At 49.8% G+C, this 19,131-nt stretch overlaps 8 protein-coding genes across 8 annotated transcripts; 4 read left to right on the top strand and 4 right to left on the bottom strand.

Moving 5' to 3' along the window:
• Window positions 1-332: 332 nt before the first annotated feature.
• ALT_4767 (uncharacterized protein) lies at window positions 333-2,199 on the top strand (the record flags this gene model as incomplete). The annotated part of the gene is made up of 8 exons (XM_089599799.1): window positions 333-847; window positions 895-1,135; window positions 1,186-1,464; window positions 1,510-1,640; window positions 1,688-1,785; window positions 1,830-1,922; window positions 1,971-2,045; window positions 2,096-2,199. The coding sequence occupies 8 exons, from the start codon at window positions 333-335 to the stop codon at window positions 2,197-2,199; spliced, it is 1,536 nt and encodes a 511-aa protein (XP_089456137.1).
• Window positions 2,200-3,078: 879 nt separating this feature from the next.
• ALT_4766 (glutathione S-transferase family protein) lies at window positions 3,079-3,741 on the bottom strand (the record flags this gene model as incomplete). Its single annotated transcript, XM_033556888.2, has 1 exon — window positions 3,079-3,741. The coding sequence occupies one exon, from the start codon at window positions 3,739-3,741 to the stop codon at window positions 3,079-3,081; it is 663 nt and encodes a 220-aa protein (XP_033412779.2).
• A 1,378-nt stretch (window positions 3,742-5,119) lies between these two features.
• Window positions 5,120-5,659, bottom strand: ALT_4765 (putative NUDIX domain; the record flags this gene model as incomplete). Its single annotated transcript, XM_033556887.1, has 1 exon — window positions 5,120-5,659. One exon carries the CDS (start codon window positions 5,657-5,659, stop codon window positions 5,120-5,122), a length of 540 nt encoding a protein of 179 aa, XP_033412778.1.
• A 457-nt stretch (window positions 5,660-6,116) lies between these two features.
• On the bottom strand, window positions 6,117-7,604 carry ALT_4764 (SGNH/GDSL hydrolase family protein; the record flags this gene model as incomplete). The annotated part of the gene is made up of 4 exons (XM_033556886.2): window positions 6,117-6,705; window positions 6,757-6,867; window positions 6,917-7,353; window positions 7,398-7,604. The coding sequence occupies 4 exons, from the start codon at window positions 7,602-7,604 to the stop codon at window positions 6,117-6,119; spliced, it is 1,344 nt and encodes a 447-aa protein (XP_033412777.2).
• Window positions 7,605-8,176: 572 nt separating this feature from the next.
• On the top strand, window positions 8,177-9,138 carry ALT_4763 (SDR family NAD(P)-dependent oxidoreductase; the record flags this gene model as incomplete). Its single annotated transcript, XM_033556885.2, has 2 exons — window positions 8,177-8,536; window positions 8,581-9,138. The coding sequence occupies 2 exons, from the start codon at window positions 8,177-8,179 to the stop codon at window positions 9,136-9,138; spliced, it is 918 nt and encodes a 305-aa protein (XP_033412776.2).
• Window positions 9,139-9,667: 529 nt separating this feature from the next.
• On the bottom strand, window positions 9,668-10,444 carry ALT_4762 (SDR family NAD(P)-dependent oxidoreductase; the record flags this gene model as incomplete). Its single annotated transcript, XM_033556884.2, has 1 exon — window positions 9,668-10,444. The coding sequence occupies one exon, from the start codon at window positions 10,442-10,444 to the stop codon at window positions 9,668-9,670; it is 777 nt and encodes a 258-aa protein (XP_033412775.2).
• A 2,376-nt stretch (window positions 10,445-12,820) lies between these two features.
• ALT_4761 (uncharacterized protein) lies at window positions 12,821-13,355 on the top strand (the record flags this gene model as incomplete). Its single annotated transcript, XM_089599798.1, has 2 exons — window positions 12,821-13,145; window positions 13,207-13,355. 2 exons carry the CDS (start codon window positions 12,821-12,823, stop codon window positions 13,353-13,355), a joined length of 474 nt encoding a protein of 157 aa, XP_089456136.1.
• Window positions 13,356-14,966: 1,611 nt separating this feature from the next.
• On the top strand, window positions 14,967-19,014 carry ALT_4760 (MFS transporter; the record flags this gene model as incomplete). Its single annotated transcript, XM_033556882.2, has 5 exons — window positions 14,967-15,177; window positions 15,224-15,286; window positions 15,333-16,510; window positions 17,187-17,335; window positions 17,400-19,014. 5 exons carry the CDS (start codon window positions 14,967-14,969, stop codon window positions 19,012-19,014), a joined length of 3,216 nt encoding a protein of 1,071 aa, XP_033412773.2.
• Between the last annotated feature and the right edge of the window lie 117 nt (window positions 19,015-19,131).

Here is a 19,131-nt window from a genome sequence, read left to right as displayed (position 1 = left end):
CCCCGCCAAATTGATATCAGCCGAAACTCGCTGAGCCGGACCTCCCGGCTGCCGATTATTTCCTCTTTGGGCACGGAGTGATGCTTCACTTGTGCTCAGCTCCCCGCATTCTACCTGCCGGTAAATAGGTAGACTAGAAATAATGTACTCCATATCTTGTATCCTTTCGTCATGGGTATGCGGAGTATTCATTGATTTCTCCGCGATTTCCCCACAGAGGCAGGGAATGGGATGAAACAATGACCGGTGTTTAGGTCAGGCCGGTAGGCGACGGGTATAATGACTTTCTTCGTTTCCCACTGCCGCAAGTCCCTGTAACCAGCACGCTACCCATGATGAATCTCAAAGTACTTCTCTCCTGCCTCCTAGGCTCTGCGGCATTGGCTGTGGCGTCGAGTTCAGAGCTCCAAGTCGAAACAACTAGCGGCATCGTCCACGGCTTCTACAACAACTCGGCTGAGACTGTCCGTACATTCCTGGGTATCCCCTATGCCGAACCACCAGTTGGCGCGCGCCGATTCGCACCCGCCGTGCGCAAATCCAGGATGGATGGCGTGTTCAACGCCTCGTCGTTCGGCCCACCGTGTCCCGGACAGTTCTCATTCTCGAATGAGTCGATCTGGACCGTGCTGCCGTATAACCCGTGGAACACGGCAGATATATCCGAGGATTGTCTGTCCATCAATGTCTGGGCGCCCGCGGCCAAGCATAAGAAGGGCAAGGGGAAGAAGGCGGTGATGATGTATATCTACGGAGGGGGGTTTGTGCAGGGGGGTACGGCACTTACATTCTACGATGGGAACAATCTTGTCCAGGATAACGAGGATATCATTGTTGTGACGTTCAAGTAGGTCTACCTGCCTAACCATCTGGAGTGCAGTACTCATGGTATAGCTACCGCGTGACGGTATTCGGGTATCCCAACTCCCCCGATCTACCCCAGGGTCAGCAGAACGTCGGCCTTTTGGATCAGGTTTGTCACTTCCCTGTTACATCGAGCACGGTTAACAAGCAGCAGAGACTAGCGGTCCAATGGGTCCACGATAACATCGAGAAGTTCGGCGGTGATCCCTCTCGAATCATGCTGTTCGGGCAGTCAGCCGGCGCAGCTTCGGTGGACATGTATACCTACGCGGTAGTCTCTAGTCTCTCCTACTCCGAGAACAAGTCTAACCCACGGCGTAGTACCCCGACAATCCCCTCGTGCACGCCGTCGCCATTGAATCCGGCGCAGCAGACATAATCACCAGCGCCGACATCACCCACCAAAACTGGGATAAGCTATCGACCGCCCTTGGCTGCGGATCCGGCAGGGGCACGCTGCGCTGCATGCAGGGGAAACCATTTAAACAAATCCTCACTGAGCTATCCTCAGGCTCATACAATTTCGCTCCGGTGCAGGACAACGTCACTGTATTTGCAGACTACCCTGCGCGAGCTAAACAGGGCAAATGTGCGCGTGTGGTACGTTCATCCTTCTCTTGAATTTGGACTTGCCTGACATGTTAGCCCGCTCTCATCGGGAACAATGATCGCGAAGGCGCGGCGTTCTTCAATCTTAGCTCTTCGTCGATAAACGAGACGGCGATCTTTGCGAGTACACAAACGACGTTCAACTGTCCTGTTCAGCACTCTGCTTTGTATGTAGCCAAACTTTCCTGTACAGGACTTGAGCTAATGGCCCCAGACTCAAAGTCGAACAAGGGATTCCGACATGGAGGTATCTGTACCATGGCAATTGGTGCAATCTGAGTCCGGTGCCGTGGCTTGGGGCATACCATTCAAGTGAGTATCTCAGAACACGAAAGTGCAATGATTGACGAAGGCAGGCGAAGTGCCGATCGTGTTTGGGACGTATAAAATGTCCCCGCTGAATATTCCTTCTACTCCGCAGGAGGTGAAGGCTAGCCAATACATCCAAGGTAGGGAGTCGCAGTTCGGACTCTGGAGACCAAGTCTAACATGGCTAGGTGCATGGGTTGCCTTTGCCAAAGATCCTCGCAACGGTTTGCGGAAGTATGGATGGCCTGACTATAAACCTCATGGTGAGCCGATCTCTGATCGACTGGAGACTGGACAGATCTAACGGTAACAGGCAATACTCTGATCAACCTGTCACTGAATAACAGCGTGGCCCCGGTATTTACGTCACCTAAGGGATGGGATAGCCACTGCAAAGGATCTGTCTTTGTACCATAGCAATAATTACCTAGATTATATATATACACCTCAAACCTGGTAATAAGTGTTATATGCCTAGTAATTTCTTATATTTCTCTCTTCTTATCGGTTACTTTACCTACTACCCTTAGGAAGTGCTTGGGCCTTGATACCCTGTTGAAACCTTATCCTATTACTATATAACTACCTTATTTCCTCCCTATACTCCTATCTTACTGTAAGCAGGCCGGAAGTTGACTGCTAAGAGGTTCCTAGCCGGTGGCGCAGAAATAGAGTTGCATAACCGACCTGCTAGAATCGCACTGAACCCTCACCGAACTCGCAGCGGTGTCGGGTCAGGGGCAAGTCTAGGGAATCATTTTGGGTTTGGTTTCTATACCCCAGACCTGCTACGGGTTTGGTTATAACTATGTTTTTTTTTTTTTTACTAAATCCTACGTCCTAGGATTTTATTAATGACTTTTATATCACTACATAGCCCCGAATCTAGGCTATCTAAGTATATAAATATTAACTTACAATACCTAGTGGCTGCTAAGATGTTAGGGAATAATTACTATATATTTTATATAAAATTATAGTTTATATAAGCCTATTTAATAGGCTTAAGGCATATGCCTAAGGGTGATGTTCAATACTCCTCGAAGGCAGCAACGTCCTGTGCAATAATCGTAGTGAACTGGTCTGAGTTATCGCGTAAAGGATTATATACAAACGGCAAAGAAGTTGCATGTAAATGGCAAAGAAGCATGGATCACATTGGAAACTAATAGGAGGATGTAGTAAGTTACTGCTCCACTCTTGATAACAGTATTCTTCTCCTGTGACAGCCTTTTAACATCCGATAGATGATGTGTTCTTTAAGCCCCTTAATTCCAGTCCCTCAACGATTTCAATTCACATCATTTTTTGTCCGGAGGCTCCGCTCCAGTCGTCAAGGACCTTTGCAATCGCTGGAGCGGTCTTCAGGCGAGTTAACCAGGCGTGTACATTAGGAAACTTTCCATCGAGATTCATTTCGTCGGTGAAAGAAGTCATGATAGTGAACCACGGCACAAAGACGGCGTCGGCATATGTGTATTTGTCTCCGACAAGGTAGTCCTTATTCTTCAGCGCCCCGTCCAGAACAAGCGAGACACGTTTAATTTCGTTGATATAGCGCTCTATAGCACTAGGGACGTTCTCGGAATGGTACCGCAAAAACCAAGCTGCCTGGCCGAAATATGGTCCTTGGCCAGACACCTGAAAGTACAACCACTGCTTGGTTTGATAGTCCTCTTTTGAGCCAGCCGTGAAACTAATGGTGTTCTGTTTATCGTACGTAGCGACCAGGTACTCGATGATTGCGCCGGATTCCCATAGAGTGATGCCGGTATTTGGGTCCTCAATTGCAGGAACGCGACCATTGGGGTTAATGGACACGTACGGTTCTTGCTTCATCTCAGGAAATTCAATAAACTTGTGGGTGTAAGGGACATTAAGTTCCTCCAAAATCATGGCCACCTTCCATGAATTAGCACCGATAGAGTGACTCCAGAGAGAAACCGGTATGAGAGGCATCTTGGGTAATAGTCAAGTTGGGAAAATCGTTTGGGAAGGGAAGGGGGGAGGAATATGGATGGTGCAAAAGCTAAGGATAGGCATACATCCAAACACTCATTGTCTGCTTAAATAGTGATCAGGGTCTGCCCTTCTGGGATTCCCAACTCTGCGCAAACTTATGCGATTCGACAATTTGATGTCAAGAAACTCGTATTCATTGAAACGAACTCTGTGCTGACCAACACTCTTCTTGGCCGCCAACGTTGATCCCTGCACTAAATAACTCATCTACAGAATTCACATGGCAAGAAGTCACTGTGTTGTGTCATTTGCAGCTTTCTGGGAAATTGTGTGGCAAAACTCTTAGGCTCTAACTGACCGTTAGTCGAAGATTGTTTAATGATATGGGGAGTTTTTCAGACCACCTTCACCTTGTTACACTCTTTGTTCAATTGTACCAGCCAAAGAGATACTTCTGGCTCAGCTAGTTCACTCATCTGGTGTCTAAAGGGTGCTTGGCAGTGCCATCCTGATAACAGTGTTGTGTGTAGAGTCCATATTTCTTAGACTAATTATAGTTGCCTGCAACCCCTACAAGAGGGCTCCTTCACACCCCATCAGTGTCATTTATATTGCTCCCACCACCACCCATGCTAGAAATAACATTAGCCCCCCATGCCCCCCTAGGCCATCTAGCCCCCTTCGGCTTCCGCAGCCACATCCCTACCTAATAGTGAGTGGCCATGCATGACCAGCCCGGAGGCTAACGTCTGTGTATTGAGGGCATGTCTCTCGCGCCCTCACTCGCACTACTGGCCAGACTGACTGAGACAATTGGAAACAACGGGCAGACCACTAGGGTGATGTTTCATAAAGTTACTCCAAATAAGATCAGGTGGTCTGTAGACTAATGGGGCTGCAACAACATAGTAAGAGGACCATTGGGGGTTGGCACCTAATTATATAGGTCAGGAGCACCAGGCTGAGTGTTACTAGTTATATATCGTAATGCATATATATCCTGTTGTACTGCCTGGATTATTAGAATCTGGCACTATCCCAGTAGTACTCTGCCCTAATTCCTCTGACCTTGGAGGTTCGATGTGCGGGAAAGCCTGGGATATGCTACACCAATCAGTCCTCAAGCCGCTGGTAGTGGATGGTTAACTCCTTTATTAATTTGATGTTTGGCTGGGAGTAGGACCCGACTTTAATCAGATTGTACTTACGAATTTGCTGTATTGGCTGGGAGGAAATAGAGCAAAGTGGCACCCAAATGTCGTCGTTTGATTTGCTAGTTAGCGTTTAAGAATCAAAAGCTGTTCCAATATAGATTGTCCAGATTCTCACGACCTTTGACCTTTCTCTATGGTCATAGAGAATAAGCAATACTGTATCATGAGCTTTCCACTAAAGCGATGGCCCTTGTCAAGACGTTGCGATCATCTTGAAATGTCAACTTTTGCAAAGCTTCATCATACGTGAAAAATTCAGCTCTAAAATCGCGGTCTGCTGATGGTGTGCTGCCTTTGAAGCTCTTATCAACTGCTGCAATATACCACCAGATCAATTTTGCCTCTGACTTGTCATTCAGCTCGCGAATAGTGAGCATGAAAGGCTCACTAAGGCCAGGATACAACCGAGCATGGTCCGAAACATCATCCGCCTCATTTTTTGAGGGGGCACGAGTCGACATTGTAACAGGATAAACGTGGCATTTGTAGCCGGTTTCCTCTTGCACTTCTCTCAAAGCTGCTTCAAGCCGAGATTCGCCACAATTTCGTCGGCCTTTCGCCAGAAGCCATTCATCCTTTACAGTGTAGTGAATCAAACAGACACGCTTTGTCTCATGTGACAGGTCAAAGAGAATGGCACCGCTACTTTCAACAAATTCTTCGGAGGTGTATTGAGCGGTGGGGTATTTGGAAGTGGCCATGGGAACGGATTGAGATAGCTGAGGACTTCTTATGAGGACTTCTTAGAAAAAGTATAACCAAGCAAAAGATATATGATCTCACCTATAGATGGTTTCTCAACCACAATTCCAATCTTTTGATCTTGTTGTCAAAGGGAAGAAGGAAAGAGAGCGGGCCGAGCTGAACTTTGTGGAGCTGTGGTATCATGCCTCATATATGGAGACTGTGGGTATGGGCAAAATTTTTTTGATCACTTTCGTCCAGTCAAACCACAGCGAACATGAATCAGTTTGATACCGCACTGGCTGGGCATCTGGGATTCATTTATTTTGGCATTGGTGGTCGTACTCAATATCAGAACGAAGTATCCTGCGGAAAGCAGTGCTGAACGCTACTCTTCACCCTTAAACCTGGCGTTCAAGATAGGAACAACTTATACTAGATACTACCAAAGTAATTCATTAATAAGCACGCTCACTACCAATCAAACCGCTCAAAAACCTCCAACGGAAAGTGATCCGCCAGCGCCTGATATCCTCTCACATTAGGATGCAAATGATCCCCCGAATCAAACTCCTCGGCCAACACCCCCGGCGCCCTCGGATCTCTAAGCGTCTTATCAAAATCCAGCACCGCATCAAAAACCCCACTGCTGCGAATGAACTCATTCACGCGCTGCCTCGTCTTCTCCCGCTCATCACTTGAATACGGCTGTGTATAATTCGACCCAACCGGCGTCCCAAACGGCGTGATCGTCGCCCCGAAGATGGGAATCCCAGCCGCATGCACCCTTGTCGCGATCTGCCTAAACGCAACGAGCAGTTTATCACCGATGAGCTTCTGGGATGCAGGATCAGCGCTCGCCACGCCGATGTCGTTCACCCCCTCGAAGATCACGGCGTAGCGCACGCCCGAGTGCGCGAGGACGTCGCGGTCAAGCCGGCTGAGGACGTTGGGGCCTAGCCCGTCGGCGAGGATGCGGTTGCCGCCGGCGGCTTGGTTGAGGAGGGCGATGGAGGAGGTGGAGCGGTATTTTTGCATGCGGGCGAGGAGGAGGTCAGGCCATCTGCATCATTAGCTAGATTCACATCGACTAAGTGCATGAACGAGAACGCACCGATTGTTGCCGTTGGTGTCGCTGCCCCTGCCGTCGGTGATGCTGTCGCCGATGATGGCGAAGCTGCGCGCGTTAGGGGGTAGAGACGCTTCGACGGCGCTGATGAAGTACCTGCGCTGCATTAGCTGGGTACGTAGTATATCTTCACGTGAAAACCTACCAGTGATCCACGCTCATCACCGACGGATCGGTCAGATTGTTCGCCCCGACGTAGTTTCCAAAGCATAGCCAAGAGGTCGTTCTACTTCCCGGGTGGCCGGTGATGGCATTGCCCTGCTGCCCTTGAGCGAGGTAGATATCAATCAGAAGGGTCGACTGCGCCTCAACGGGGAAATAAATGGGATCTGAAACAGCTAGTGCTCCCTTCGAAATGGTGATATCTTCGTTGCCGCTGAAGAGAACCTTTCTGCTTGATCCCGGTATGAGAGCGCTTGTTCCTGTCTTTCGATCGACTGGCAGGCCGATGGCGACGCTGGTGATTTCCAGGTCGTTCAGCCCAAACGCATTTGAGAGACGCAGACGGATGCTGTCTGCATCGAGCGTGACGTGGATGGTCTGACGGACGGTAGAATTGTTGAAAACCGAGGTCGACGAGTTCTATCTGCATTAGATGAGGTTATTGCACGTTAAGATAGACTCACGTATGGAGCGGGAGGCAGATTGTAGGGCTCGACCAGTTGCGGCATGGTCGTCCAAATATCCACCCAGTGGGATTTACGACTTGAACCCGCATTGCCGCCAAGGGATATGTCTAGAGGAAGTGACCAGACAGTGCTGAATTGGAGGAGTAGAAGAAGAGCAGCGACTGCTCTAGACAGGAATGTAGGCATCTTGAGCTTCAGGTTCATCCAACCTCAACCCAACTTTCTCGTATGGCAAGGATGACCTCGATCGAGGAGGGCAATGTTAAATAGAGACACATGGTCAAGGAATACTCCATTACCCCGGATTGTCCCCTGATTGCTCCACAGGCTAAACGGATAAAATGGTCCTAGCCTGCACGATGAAGAATTTGGCAATAATCTATCCATGCAGAACGACGATGCACTCATTCCCCGCAATTTGAATTCAGCCGGTTGGTCCGGGGTAATCTGCGGACGGGATAAAGAAGCTTGGCTGAGGACATCCTGATCCTGGTCCTGTACCGAGTGAAGATCCGTTTTGCTTAGGAGCTGTTGAGTGCATTCTTCAGCTTTTAAATAGGTGTTCACTCCGTGCCTCTGGAGAACTTTATCTAGATAGATACAGATATACTGATATGGCCCAGAAGATCATCTTCCACGGTACAAGAGCAACGAGGCTAACTCCGCTATTTCCGTTGATGACAATGCGGGGTACAAGATGATCACATATAACCACATATCAGCGACCCTCTATCCTCCCTGATTTCTTCTGTCAAATTCGATCAAGTAGCTACACAATGGCTGCCATCTTCCAACCCCAGAAATCGGCCCTCATCACCGGCGCAGCTTCCGGCGTCGGCTTCGCGATCGCCAGACTGTGCCGCTCCAAAGGCATGCACTTGGCGCTCCTCGATATCGACACCGCCAATCTGGAAAAAGCCAAAAATGAGCTATCTGCTCTCGACTCTTCGCTGAAAACAGAGGTTTACACCATTGACGTCGGTAACCGGGACGCCTGGAAGGACGTCACAAAGCAGATCCAGTCGATATTCAACGACCTCGATCTTGTCGTTCTCAATGCCGGAAAATCATACAAAGCGCAGAGTGAGCTGTCAGGACGACTGAAACCGTGGGCTGATGCCGATTACTGGAAGAAGGTGAATCCATACGCTCCGCTTACTTGGTTATAGCTAATGAATAGACATTCGACACCAACGTCTTCGGCCCTCTGAACGGACTCGAAACTCTCCTTCCGCTGATGACCGCCTCATCGTCAACTCCCAAATCAATCGTCATCACCGGCTCCAAACAAGGCATCACTAACCCGCCTGGAGCCGCCAACCCGGCGTACAACGCCTCCAAGGCAGCCATCAAGAATCTGACCGAGCATCTGGCGCATGATCTGCGGTCGGATCCAGCCACGGCTCATATCTCGGTACATCTGCTGATTCCTGGGTGGACATGGACTGGTCTCATGGGGAATGTCGGGCCTACGGACGAGAGCAACGTGAAGAAGATGGAAGGGGCGTGGTTTCCTAGTCAGGTTGCGGAGGAGTTGGTCAGAGGCATGGAGAAGGGGTCCTTCTACATAGTCTGTCCCGATAATGAGACGGACAGGGCTCTGGACCAGGCGAGGATGCAATGGGCGAGTGATGATGTGGTTGAGGGTCGGCCTGCACTGTCGCGATGGGACGACAAGTGGAAAGGCAGAGCGGAGGAGTGGATTCAGAGTGAGGCTGAGAGGAGAAGAGATGCTTGATCGTGTGCAGTAACCCTCAAAGTATGCTGCTCTTAGGTATAAATGGGCTTGATTTGCGGATTTATCTTGATCGACAAGAGTGTCCTGCAGAGAAAGATGAGTACAAAACTCAGGCAGTTGCGACAGTACACCAATGACATAGTGGCCATCTACCATGATAAGAATACCAATAGACGCATAGATAAGCCAATAACGGCAGATTTATAAGTGTCTTGCCAGTCTAGATTCATAGTGATTTACTATATGGTTCTATGGCGAGAACTTTTCGAATGGTCCTCCACACTGAACTACGCGTTATTCTGAAGCGCCATGCGCCGCGGCAAAGGCTACGTTAGGGCAGAGTTATTCTGAGACAACGGATAAACAAGTTCGAGATTGGGACATCAACCTCCATGCAGGAGACCTTGAAGCTAGTTCGGTGAGAGCCCCGGTCTAGGTATTTGGAATCTTGACGAGCTCTAGAATAATCGAAATATGTTCCAGAAGATGCTTGCCATTATGAATGGCTGCCGATATGCCGAATAAGCTACTAAGGTAGCTTAAGACCAGTGACCTCCTCGCAAGCTTTGACGACAACCTCCTGCAAATCTTCGTCCCTTGTCACAGCAAGAGGTTCACCGATCTTCTTCTTGGGTTCAAAATAGACCCCCGTGAGACTTTGATCATAGTCACCTTCGGCCAGCATGACGTATGTCTCGACACCATCCTCCAGTTTGTCGGTAGCACCTTGGCCTCCAAGCTTGGTAGCAACCCATCCAGGATGCACAGCCGTGACTGAAGTGCCCTTAAACCGCCTTGCTACTGCATTTGCAAGAAGCATAACATGAAGCTTGGAATCGCAGTATGCTGGGAAATCCTGGAATTCTTTTTCTCCACGCTCGAACCAGAAAATATCCTTCACGTTCGTGTTGGCTTGCTTGTGTAGGGTGGATGCAATAAAGATAAGACGCTTGGGTTGCTTGAGAAGACAAGAGAGAATATAGGGTGCGATAACATTGACGAAGACCATAGCCGGCACGCCAGTATCTGGTGTCTTGCGGAAGGGGCCGTAAAGTAATCCCGCATTAAGAATGACGGCGTCAAAGGTACCAATTGCGTTTGCCTCCTCAGCCAGTTTGCGCGTCTCTGCCATGCTTGTCAAGTCTGCAATCAGCACACCAGCAGCGCCAGGGCATTTTCCCTTGGCATCCTCTGCGCGCTCTTGGTTACGCGCATGAAGATAGACGGTGTGGTTCCGCTGAACCAGCTGACGGGCAGCCTCAAGGCCAAAGCCATCCGTAGAACCGGTTATCAGGATACGGGCCATTTCAGGAGAATTGGCACAGTTGAAAGAGGGTGGTATCTAATTTTCGACGAGGGCACAGAGATGGCCAGATGGACAATGAATTTTCAAGGCTTCAACAAGGGGAGTGGGGACAGAGCTGATTTGAGAGATATTACCCAGTCTGTAGTGATAGAAGGAGAGAGATGGAAACGCAGGTCAAGCTACTCAATGAAAGGTGGGTAAAAACTTGCGGATCGGCAGCAACTTGGAAAGCCGAGAAAGCGGAGCAAGTCCTACTACTCCGGGCAGTCTTGTAGGTGAGCGTGGGTCAATTCGGAATGCCCCGGGGACTTGTAACAGGCTGGCAAGGCCAAGAGTCCTTTTAACAGGCGTTGTGAGAGGTATCCCCACCACTTTCATACCAAGCCCTGACAGTCATAGAGATGTGTTTCCCTTATATCTCAGCAACCACTAGGTATTTTGAATCGATACTTCATATCTAGATAGACTAGATAGTAGGCTATCTAGCTATATCCAAATATCCGAGAAAGTCATACAATTAGTAAGCAAAATATCATCCCCAAAACTGAGACAACTATAACCAATGGTTCTCACCGAATCCGAATCGGGTTGGGGGTAGGGAAACCGAAATCCGCGCAAATCCTTACGCTACGGACCGAACCCGAACCACTGGAGTTCAATGAGGGCTGTAATATTGGGACTTGTGAACTACTACATGTGGTTAGTTTTGCTGTTTCCGGGTTGGTGCTCCAATACACCTCCTCTTGATACTCCTCAACCTCTTTTTCTGTACTTAGCACCGCCTCACTGGTTTGCCACATCATGCCTGTTACTCAATCAATCACACTTGCCAGTGAAATGAATGCGGAGAAGACTACAACGGAACGCGCGGCAAAGCAACAGAATGACTTGCATGCTATCAGGAACACTACCACGGAAACAAACGCCAAAGATCCATCTGCAGCGGAAAGGCCACCTCAGAGCCGCAGATTGGTAGAATGGATATCACTCAAAGATCCACCCAATGGTGTCATCCCAAACAGCGACGAACTTTTTGCGACCCTCCAAGAGATACACAAACTCAAAGAATGCATCGTTATCGTCGGAGGCCGTCCCCGTGAACTAAGCGAGAATTGAGAGGTTGATTATCGGTAAGCACTAAGCAAGCACTAACCATTCGATGTAAGAAGCTGCTATGCCGTCTTCTAAATATCCAATAATTAACTAAACACTACTAGAGCGTAGAAGCAGCAGAGACAGGGAGGAGTTTCTTACCTCAGAGCTTTTCCTCAGATTGAATGAAGCCCTTGCACCTCGCTCATGGAACCAAGGCCTGGCCGATCCGTGGTGCTGGGAAGATCATACGCGCAAACCCACTTTTCCCTCCACAGAGGCTTTATGAGGTCCTGATAATCTATTTCCCTGGAGACTTAGATCAGGAAGCTATCTTCTCTATTGAAATGTTTAGAGGGCTACCATGCTGGCACATTGATGGTGAAGACCCCGCTGAATATGCGTCGGCGGCGCTCAAGTCCCAGATTCCTGCATGGATAGAGGGGACTTGTGAGTACCAGAGGCAAACTGCAAGGCGGTTGGCTTATTTCATTGAGTTCACTGACGGGGAAGGAGAACGAATCTATAAAGAAAAGGTGAGGTATGATCCACGCGAAAGGCCACCTTGGGACGTCATGGTGAGTTTCTTTGATGAGCTGAAATCCTGGGATGATGGGGTACGAATCGCTGCACGGTGACTTCATGGAGGCTGTTCACTATGTACCGGAGAACTACGTATTAGAGCCTCCCCGAGCTATATCTCCTGAAGCGTTGAAACGATTAGATGGTTTGCCAGCCTGCGACTCAGATGTATCGTTATAGATGGAAAGCAATGTCAGAGCGGGTTGCACAGGGTGCCACCAATGGTCATTCAAAAGTCCTACGGAACAACAGACAGACTTCTAAGTAGACTCATTTTCCGTTAATTTACTAATAGGGATTGCCTAGATCTATTAGAGTTGCCCAGGAAAGGTATCACAGAGCACAAGGTAGTTCATGCCGAATCCCTGGGAGAGAAGCAGAGAGGAACACGAAGAAGATGCAAACAGAAAAAGAGGGCAGAGTTTCATTTCGACTTATCTTGGGTGGTGATGTTGTTGTGAGGGCCCTGACGCAGTTGGTTGGCGGTGGATTCACACCTGTTGCTTTTCCCTTTGGTATGTCCCCTCTGGGAATCAATAGGTGGTTGATATCGATACTCATGAAACAGGTTGGATCACCTATGCAATTTCAGCATTTGGGCAGGACCGCCTCATGCTGCAGGATGCGGATACGCCGTACCGGGTCATCAACGCAAGGACCGGAGCGACACGAGACAACACCAGCTGAGTTCTGGGCCACATAATGCGGGATTTCAAATTCTGGAAGGATCCACAAACTTCTGACAAACTCCACACTCCTATAGACTATGAGTGGAGGGCGATGGCACAGCGAAACGAGGATGCGCGTGTCCCGAAATTCGCGGGACTAGTTGTGAGTGTATACAAGCCCAGCGAAACCCAACCGCCAAGGATCCCTGTGCGAGACGGCCTTTCCTGGAGTGGGGCTGTTGTTCTTACCCTGCAGCTGTCCATTGCTGCCATCCCATGTGGACTTGTCGGTGACTGGGGCATCCTCATGATCACCGCGGTCGGAATCATCCTGTCATTTAATCACCGGGTCCCTTCCCGTATGGGCACGCGAAAAATGGCCCTGCCGCCGTGATTCTGAGGACGGTTATATCCTGACAGGCGGGTATGGAACTCAGCATGCGACCATCATCCTGGGGAACTGCTTCGGGCTGAATCTGGAAGATCTGGCCGTAGGTAGTGGTAATGATATGGAAGTCATCCGGGGTCCTGGCACAACGCTTGCAATGTTTTTGCTGGCGGTCTTTTAGGTCTTGCTGCTGCGCTCAAGACGAACCCGTGGTTTCTACTAGCCATTGGATCTGTGGGGATGATTCACAAGAGCGATATGCCCAGATAGTCTCGTAGGCCGGAGAATTACGGGATCCCTCTCGAGTTTGAATGCCTTATCGAGGAGCCGGATGTAGTGTCCACCTTACTTGAGGTCGAGAAGGTACCATCGTATAGGGCGAAATATGCTGCGTGACTTGTTTCCCACCTAACTGAGGCCCGATGAGGAGCGACAGTGGAACGACGTAGCAGAGGCCTGGAAGGAAAGACATCCGAAGGAAAGAGCACAGGGTCCCATAACCCTCCTCGGTGCCTGACCTTGGAAGAAAATAGATGATCGACGTTGAGAGCATTGGATGCAGACGCTGCTGCTACCTAGTGCAAGTGCTACCGCAATTTGGTATGTCCTGTTATACAAATTGTACAAGATGGAACAGTTATGTTTGAAATAAAGTCTTGCGGTGGCCTCTAGAAGTCCTGGGCGATTCAGTGAAGATGTCTTAGAGCTGCAGGGACGCAAAGTAGGATATAGTAGACTTATGAGCCACGCAACAGAACTAGCTGTCTAACCAGCTTAACTGCTGAATCAGTTTAATGATGTTGGATGCTCTTGCGACCCGTGCTGCTGCAGTGTTTAGAGTGGAAGACCATGGTGATAGATGAAGTATCTTCTGGTTATAGTGCTAATCCTTCTTACCAAGTGCTAAAATCTTTTAAAGAAAAATAGGTTCAATCGAAGCTCTACAAGGGACTGGCACGGTCATTTCACAACCAGGAGAAAGCATCACATATCTCAGATGAATATTTAGGTCTATGACTCCAGTATATTCTCGAGTAGATGGTATAAATTTTTACTACTCCACCAATAAGTTAATCTTATCTAGCCTTAGTTGTTTCTCTCTCTTTTGCACATATACCTCGGTTAACGTCCTTGCAGGATCTCAAGCATACTCCTCAATTGTCTGAATTGCTACTGGCGTACAAACTAAAGCAGCGTCGGCTCAATCCATTGAAAAGGAGTCCATTAATGGTCCATCGTTTGGCAGCGAAATTTAGTAAGATAAATAGTTAGCATAAACTAGCTGATACAGGAAGGGCTAACTACCAGAACATAGAAATCGTAAGACAGAGCTATAAGTAAGGAAACATATATATTTAACAAGCTCAGACCAAGTGCTACAGCTATAGAGGGACTGTGCTAATAGTGCCTACTTCTCCTCACGGATGCAACCTCATCTCACAAGGATCGCCGCTTTCGTCCAACCATCCATCTTCCCCTCATCTAGGTGCTATCCAACGAATGACTGATCATCTCTGCTGATGATGATGCGGAGAAATAGCGTGGGGGTTACATCTTCAAGGATTCGTGTTACCATGCTATCTGCTTATCTTAACATCGCGCGGCTGATGATACTCTGCCTTTGGGGCAGCAAAATGATAAGCCATGATTCAATCGTGCTGATATATATCTGATTGCCCTTGCATGTCATTTCCTTGATTGATAACCCTCCGAAAGTCTCGGTGTATCCCTTGCGTCGAGTGGTGTATATCTTCCAGCATCTGTCCTGAACTTCGTCACCGTCGATAGGATCATGGCGTCGAATATAATGTCCGACACAACTAGAGATGATACAAAAACATCCACTGCAAATGAGTCTATTCATGAGAACAGCGACAATTTGAAGAATTATGGCTCTGCACCCGGAGTGGTGGAGGATGTCGTGCGAGTTGTCGATCACAAGGCCGAGCGGGCTCTCTGTCGCCGGTTTGACCTGCGATTACTTCCTGTTCTCGCCGTGATGTGTGAGTTCTGCCCACTGGAAGGCAAATCCTGATACTGATTGATCAGATCTCTTCAACGCGCTGGACAAGGGGAATCTGGGAAACGCAGAGACAGATGGGATGAGCAAGGGTAAGTCCACATTGCCCGTCAAGAAACCGAACTAATGACCGTATAGATCTCAACTTCAAATCCAATGAATACAACCTCTTGCTCTCCATTTTCTTTATTCCCTATGTAATTTTTGCGCCTCCCGGTGCGATGCTCGGTAAACGTTACAGCCCGGCCCGCGTCCTGCCCATCCTCATGTTCTGCTTTGGCTCTTTCACCCTGCTCTCGGCGTCAACAAAGAATTTTGGGGGCATTTTCGCTCTTCGCTGGTTCCTGGGAATGTGCGAAGCCCCTTTCTTCTCACTCGTCATCTACTACCTGACGACGTTCTACCGACGCGGCGAGCTCGCCCGCCGGCTGGCCATCTTCTATGCCGCCTCCAACATCGCCAACGCCTTCTCGGGGCTGATCGCCTTTGGCGTCTTCCAAATCGAGGGCTCCTCCATCCCCAACTGGAGATACCTTTTTATCATCGAAGGCGGCGCCACCGTGCTCTTCTCCATCTTCGCCTTCTGGTACCTCCCGCGAAGCGTCGCCGAAGCCAAATTCCTCTCTGAAGATGAAAAGGCGCTCGCCTTCCACCGCATCCAGGTCGACTCCAGCGCCGTGGTTAACGACAAGTTCCGATTCCGCGACGCCCTTGTCATCTTCAAGCACCCCACCACTTACGCCTTCCTCTGCATCGAAATCTGCCTTGGCGTTCCCATCCAGGGCGTCGCGCTCTTCCTTCCGCAGATCGTCCAGCGCCTGGGCTACTCTACTGTCAAGACAAATCTCTACACCGTCGCCCCCAACGTCACCGGCGCCGTCATGCTCCTCCTCCTTGCCTTCAGCTCCGACGCCGCACGCCTCCGCTCCCCATTCATCGTCCTCGGATTCCTCTTAACATTCACCGGCTTCATCATCTACGCCTCCATCGACGACGTCCAGGCGCAGATCCGCCTCGCCTACTTCGCCACCTTCATGATGACCTGGGGCACATCCGCCCCCTCCGTCCTGCTGAGCACCTGGTACAACAACAACGTCGCGGACGAGGGCCGCCGCGTGCTGCTGACGAGTATCGGGGTGCCATTGGCGAATCTCATGGGGCTGGTCAGCAGCAACGTGTTCCGCGCTCGGGATAAGCCCAAGTACATGCCTGCTTTGGTGACTGTCGCGGCGTTTGGCGCTACGGGGGCGTGTCTGGCTGCGTTGCTGGGGTGTTATATGTGGTTTGATAATAAGAGAAGGGATCGCAGGGATGGGGTGCGTTTGCGGGCGCATGAGGTGCCGACGGAGAGATTGAGGGATGGGCCTAAGGCGAGGGAGTTTCGATGGTTTTTGTGATGACCGAGGCTATGAGATACGATGATATGATACGACTGTTTTGTTGCGGTTGTCGTGTGAACGACGAAGGGAGTTGGGAGATGACCCCCACTCGGTTCTGCGGTGTAACGTTTACTTAAGAGAGTTACATGTAGTCAGATACGAAAATGCTTATAGACAAGGAGCATCCTACCCCAGAATCCCCCAGATCTGCAAATTTATACTTTCACACGACAGTAGTGTGGGGTATGATTTGGGAACAACACCACGACGTCACCCAAGATGTCCTATGCTTGAATCATATTAAAAGGTCATCAAAGAGATGAACCAAACTCGGACGACAAATACCATTATGTAAGGAATATCTCCCCAGATCTCTACTCTGGTGACTGGACATACGGAGTAGAATCACCGCAGTTCTCCTCACAAAACTGAACATATTCAGCTGGCGGGGTCGGTCGACTCCTTTTTAGATGCCAATCACCAGCAACTCAAGAAGAGGGAAAAGGGCTACTACTATTACAGAGTTGTCATGAAATAATCCATAATAATATTAGCAAAGAATAGGAGGATAAAAATAGCAGTTCAGCGATGACACTAACCCTGTCTGTTCTAGTTCTTCTCGTTCCTAAGACAGCTGACTCAGGCATTATCTGTTCTCCCTAACTATCAGCCATGGCCCAAGATTGATGCACGGGACAATGAAAGACAGAAAGATCCGCTTGGCGAAAAGCTCCTACGTGCCCATTCGCTCGCGGGACGGATGTACGACTTGCAAGTGCGAATCCTAGGATGACCCCTGTTGTTCAGCCGACACTGATCATCCCAGAATCCGTAAAGTGAAATGCGGGGAGGAAAGGCCCAACTGTATCCGATGCAGCAGCACGGGACGCAAATGCGAATACAATAGCCCTGCTCCATCGCGTCATGCCTCAACATCAGGAGCTAGTATGGTCCCGGGTCCGAACCGTCCGCTTTCGCTCGTACCGAGTAGTGTATGGTGGGAGCGACGGGCCTTCGCCCATTATTTCCAACACGCTGCGTCATTCATTGCCGGGGGACTTGACATCGACTTTTGGGGCGGCGTTGTCACCCAGGCATGTCGGCGTGAGCCTGCCGTGTGGGACGCGGTCAACGCCATCAGCGCCCTCTTTGAGAACTCAGAACCCTGCTTCGATCCTGTCTGGCTGAGGCGAAATGACAACTATGGTCAGACCTTGCGTCCTAACCACCGTGATGCCTTGCGCTGGTACTCGCGCTCGCTGGCCACTATGCGCAGGCAAATTGACCAGGGGAGTGTTGATATCAATATCGCATTGATTAGCTGCGTCTTGTTCATCTGCATAGAAACGCTCCAGGGGAGAGTGGAAGAGGCGCTACGACTTTATCAGCAGGGAGTCAGTCTCATCTTCGAGCTGCGGGCAGGTGGGGCTAGGTTGGGCTCTCGTCCAGACTCGGCTCTTTTTGAAGACACGATCTTCCCCATTTTCCTACGACTGGGCACAATTGCGCTGAGCATTTCAGGCGTTCCTGTGAGTGGCCTACTTGAAGAAATGCGGGGTCTTATCGGAAACACATTCCCCTCTCTCAGGTCGGCCCGTCTCGCAATGGTCGCTCTCGCTGCAGAGGGCATGATCTTCCAGCGCACTGTTGAGGGGTATCTTGCGAGCAACGGCCACGGAGGCCCTATCCCCCCAGCATTCAAGAATAAACAAGAAGATATCCAGAACCGGCTGGCAGAGTGGCACCGCGCCTACACCAACCTAGTCGACTCGTCTGATCCGTCACAACTTCCTAGCAGCGTGACGTCTCTCTTGCTTTCCTTCCACGCTGCCGCATCGATCGTTACCGCCGTTTGCACCGAGCAGCTGGAGACTGCCTACGACGCCTATATGCCCCAATTCCGGCTCATTGTTGAACAGTCCGCTGTACATCTCGAAGCGTCGGCAGGCTCGGATGGCAGACAACCGCCATTCACCTTTGAAATGGGAGCTGGTCTCTCGTTGTTTCTGACGGCTATCAAATGCCGTGACCCGTGGCTGCGCCGAAGAGCTTTGGAGCTATTGAGAAAGGCACCTCCAGTGCAGGCGCTGTGGAAGTGTCCACCAGGCGCAATATTGGCGGAAGCTTTTATGAAATTGGAAGAATCCGGATATGAAAGCACCATGTACGACGACTTAACTCGGCCGCGTACCGATCCAGAAGGACAAAACGCAGGGAGTGAGAAATCCACGCTCCCTACGGCACTGATACCGGAGGAGTCTAGAATCCATGGCTATTGTGTCTTCCGGCCACGAGATGATCCCGGGCCATTAGGTGATCTAGACATCTCCAAGTGGAATCGGAGTCCTGATCAGATCTACTTGAAGTTTTCTCGGAATCGAGTTGACGAGAAGACAAGGACGTGGCAAATGGTCCATGACATTGTCCCGATTGACTATTGACATGGCTCTGTAATGCATGCCAATCTCCGGATTGGTTTCACTATCATTCATGACATCTGGACAACATAACGACAACCTTCTCGCTAAACGCATCAGACGATAACCTGTCCAGCAGGT

This window comes from Aspergillus lentulus, assembly GCF_001445615.1.
Source record: "Aspergillus lentulus DNA, contig: Alt08, strain: IFM 54703, whole genome shotgun sequence".
In the NCBI taxonomy this organism is placed as follows: domain Eukaryota; kingdom Fungi; phylum Ascomycota; class Eurotiomycetes; order Eurotiales; family Aspergillaceae; genus Aspergillus; species Aspergillus lentulus.
This window is presented reverse-complemented; position numbering and strand designations above follow the sequence as displayed.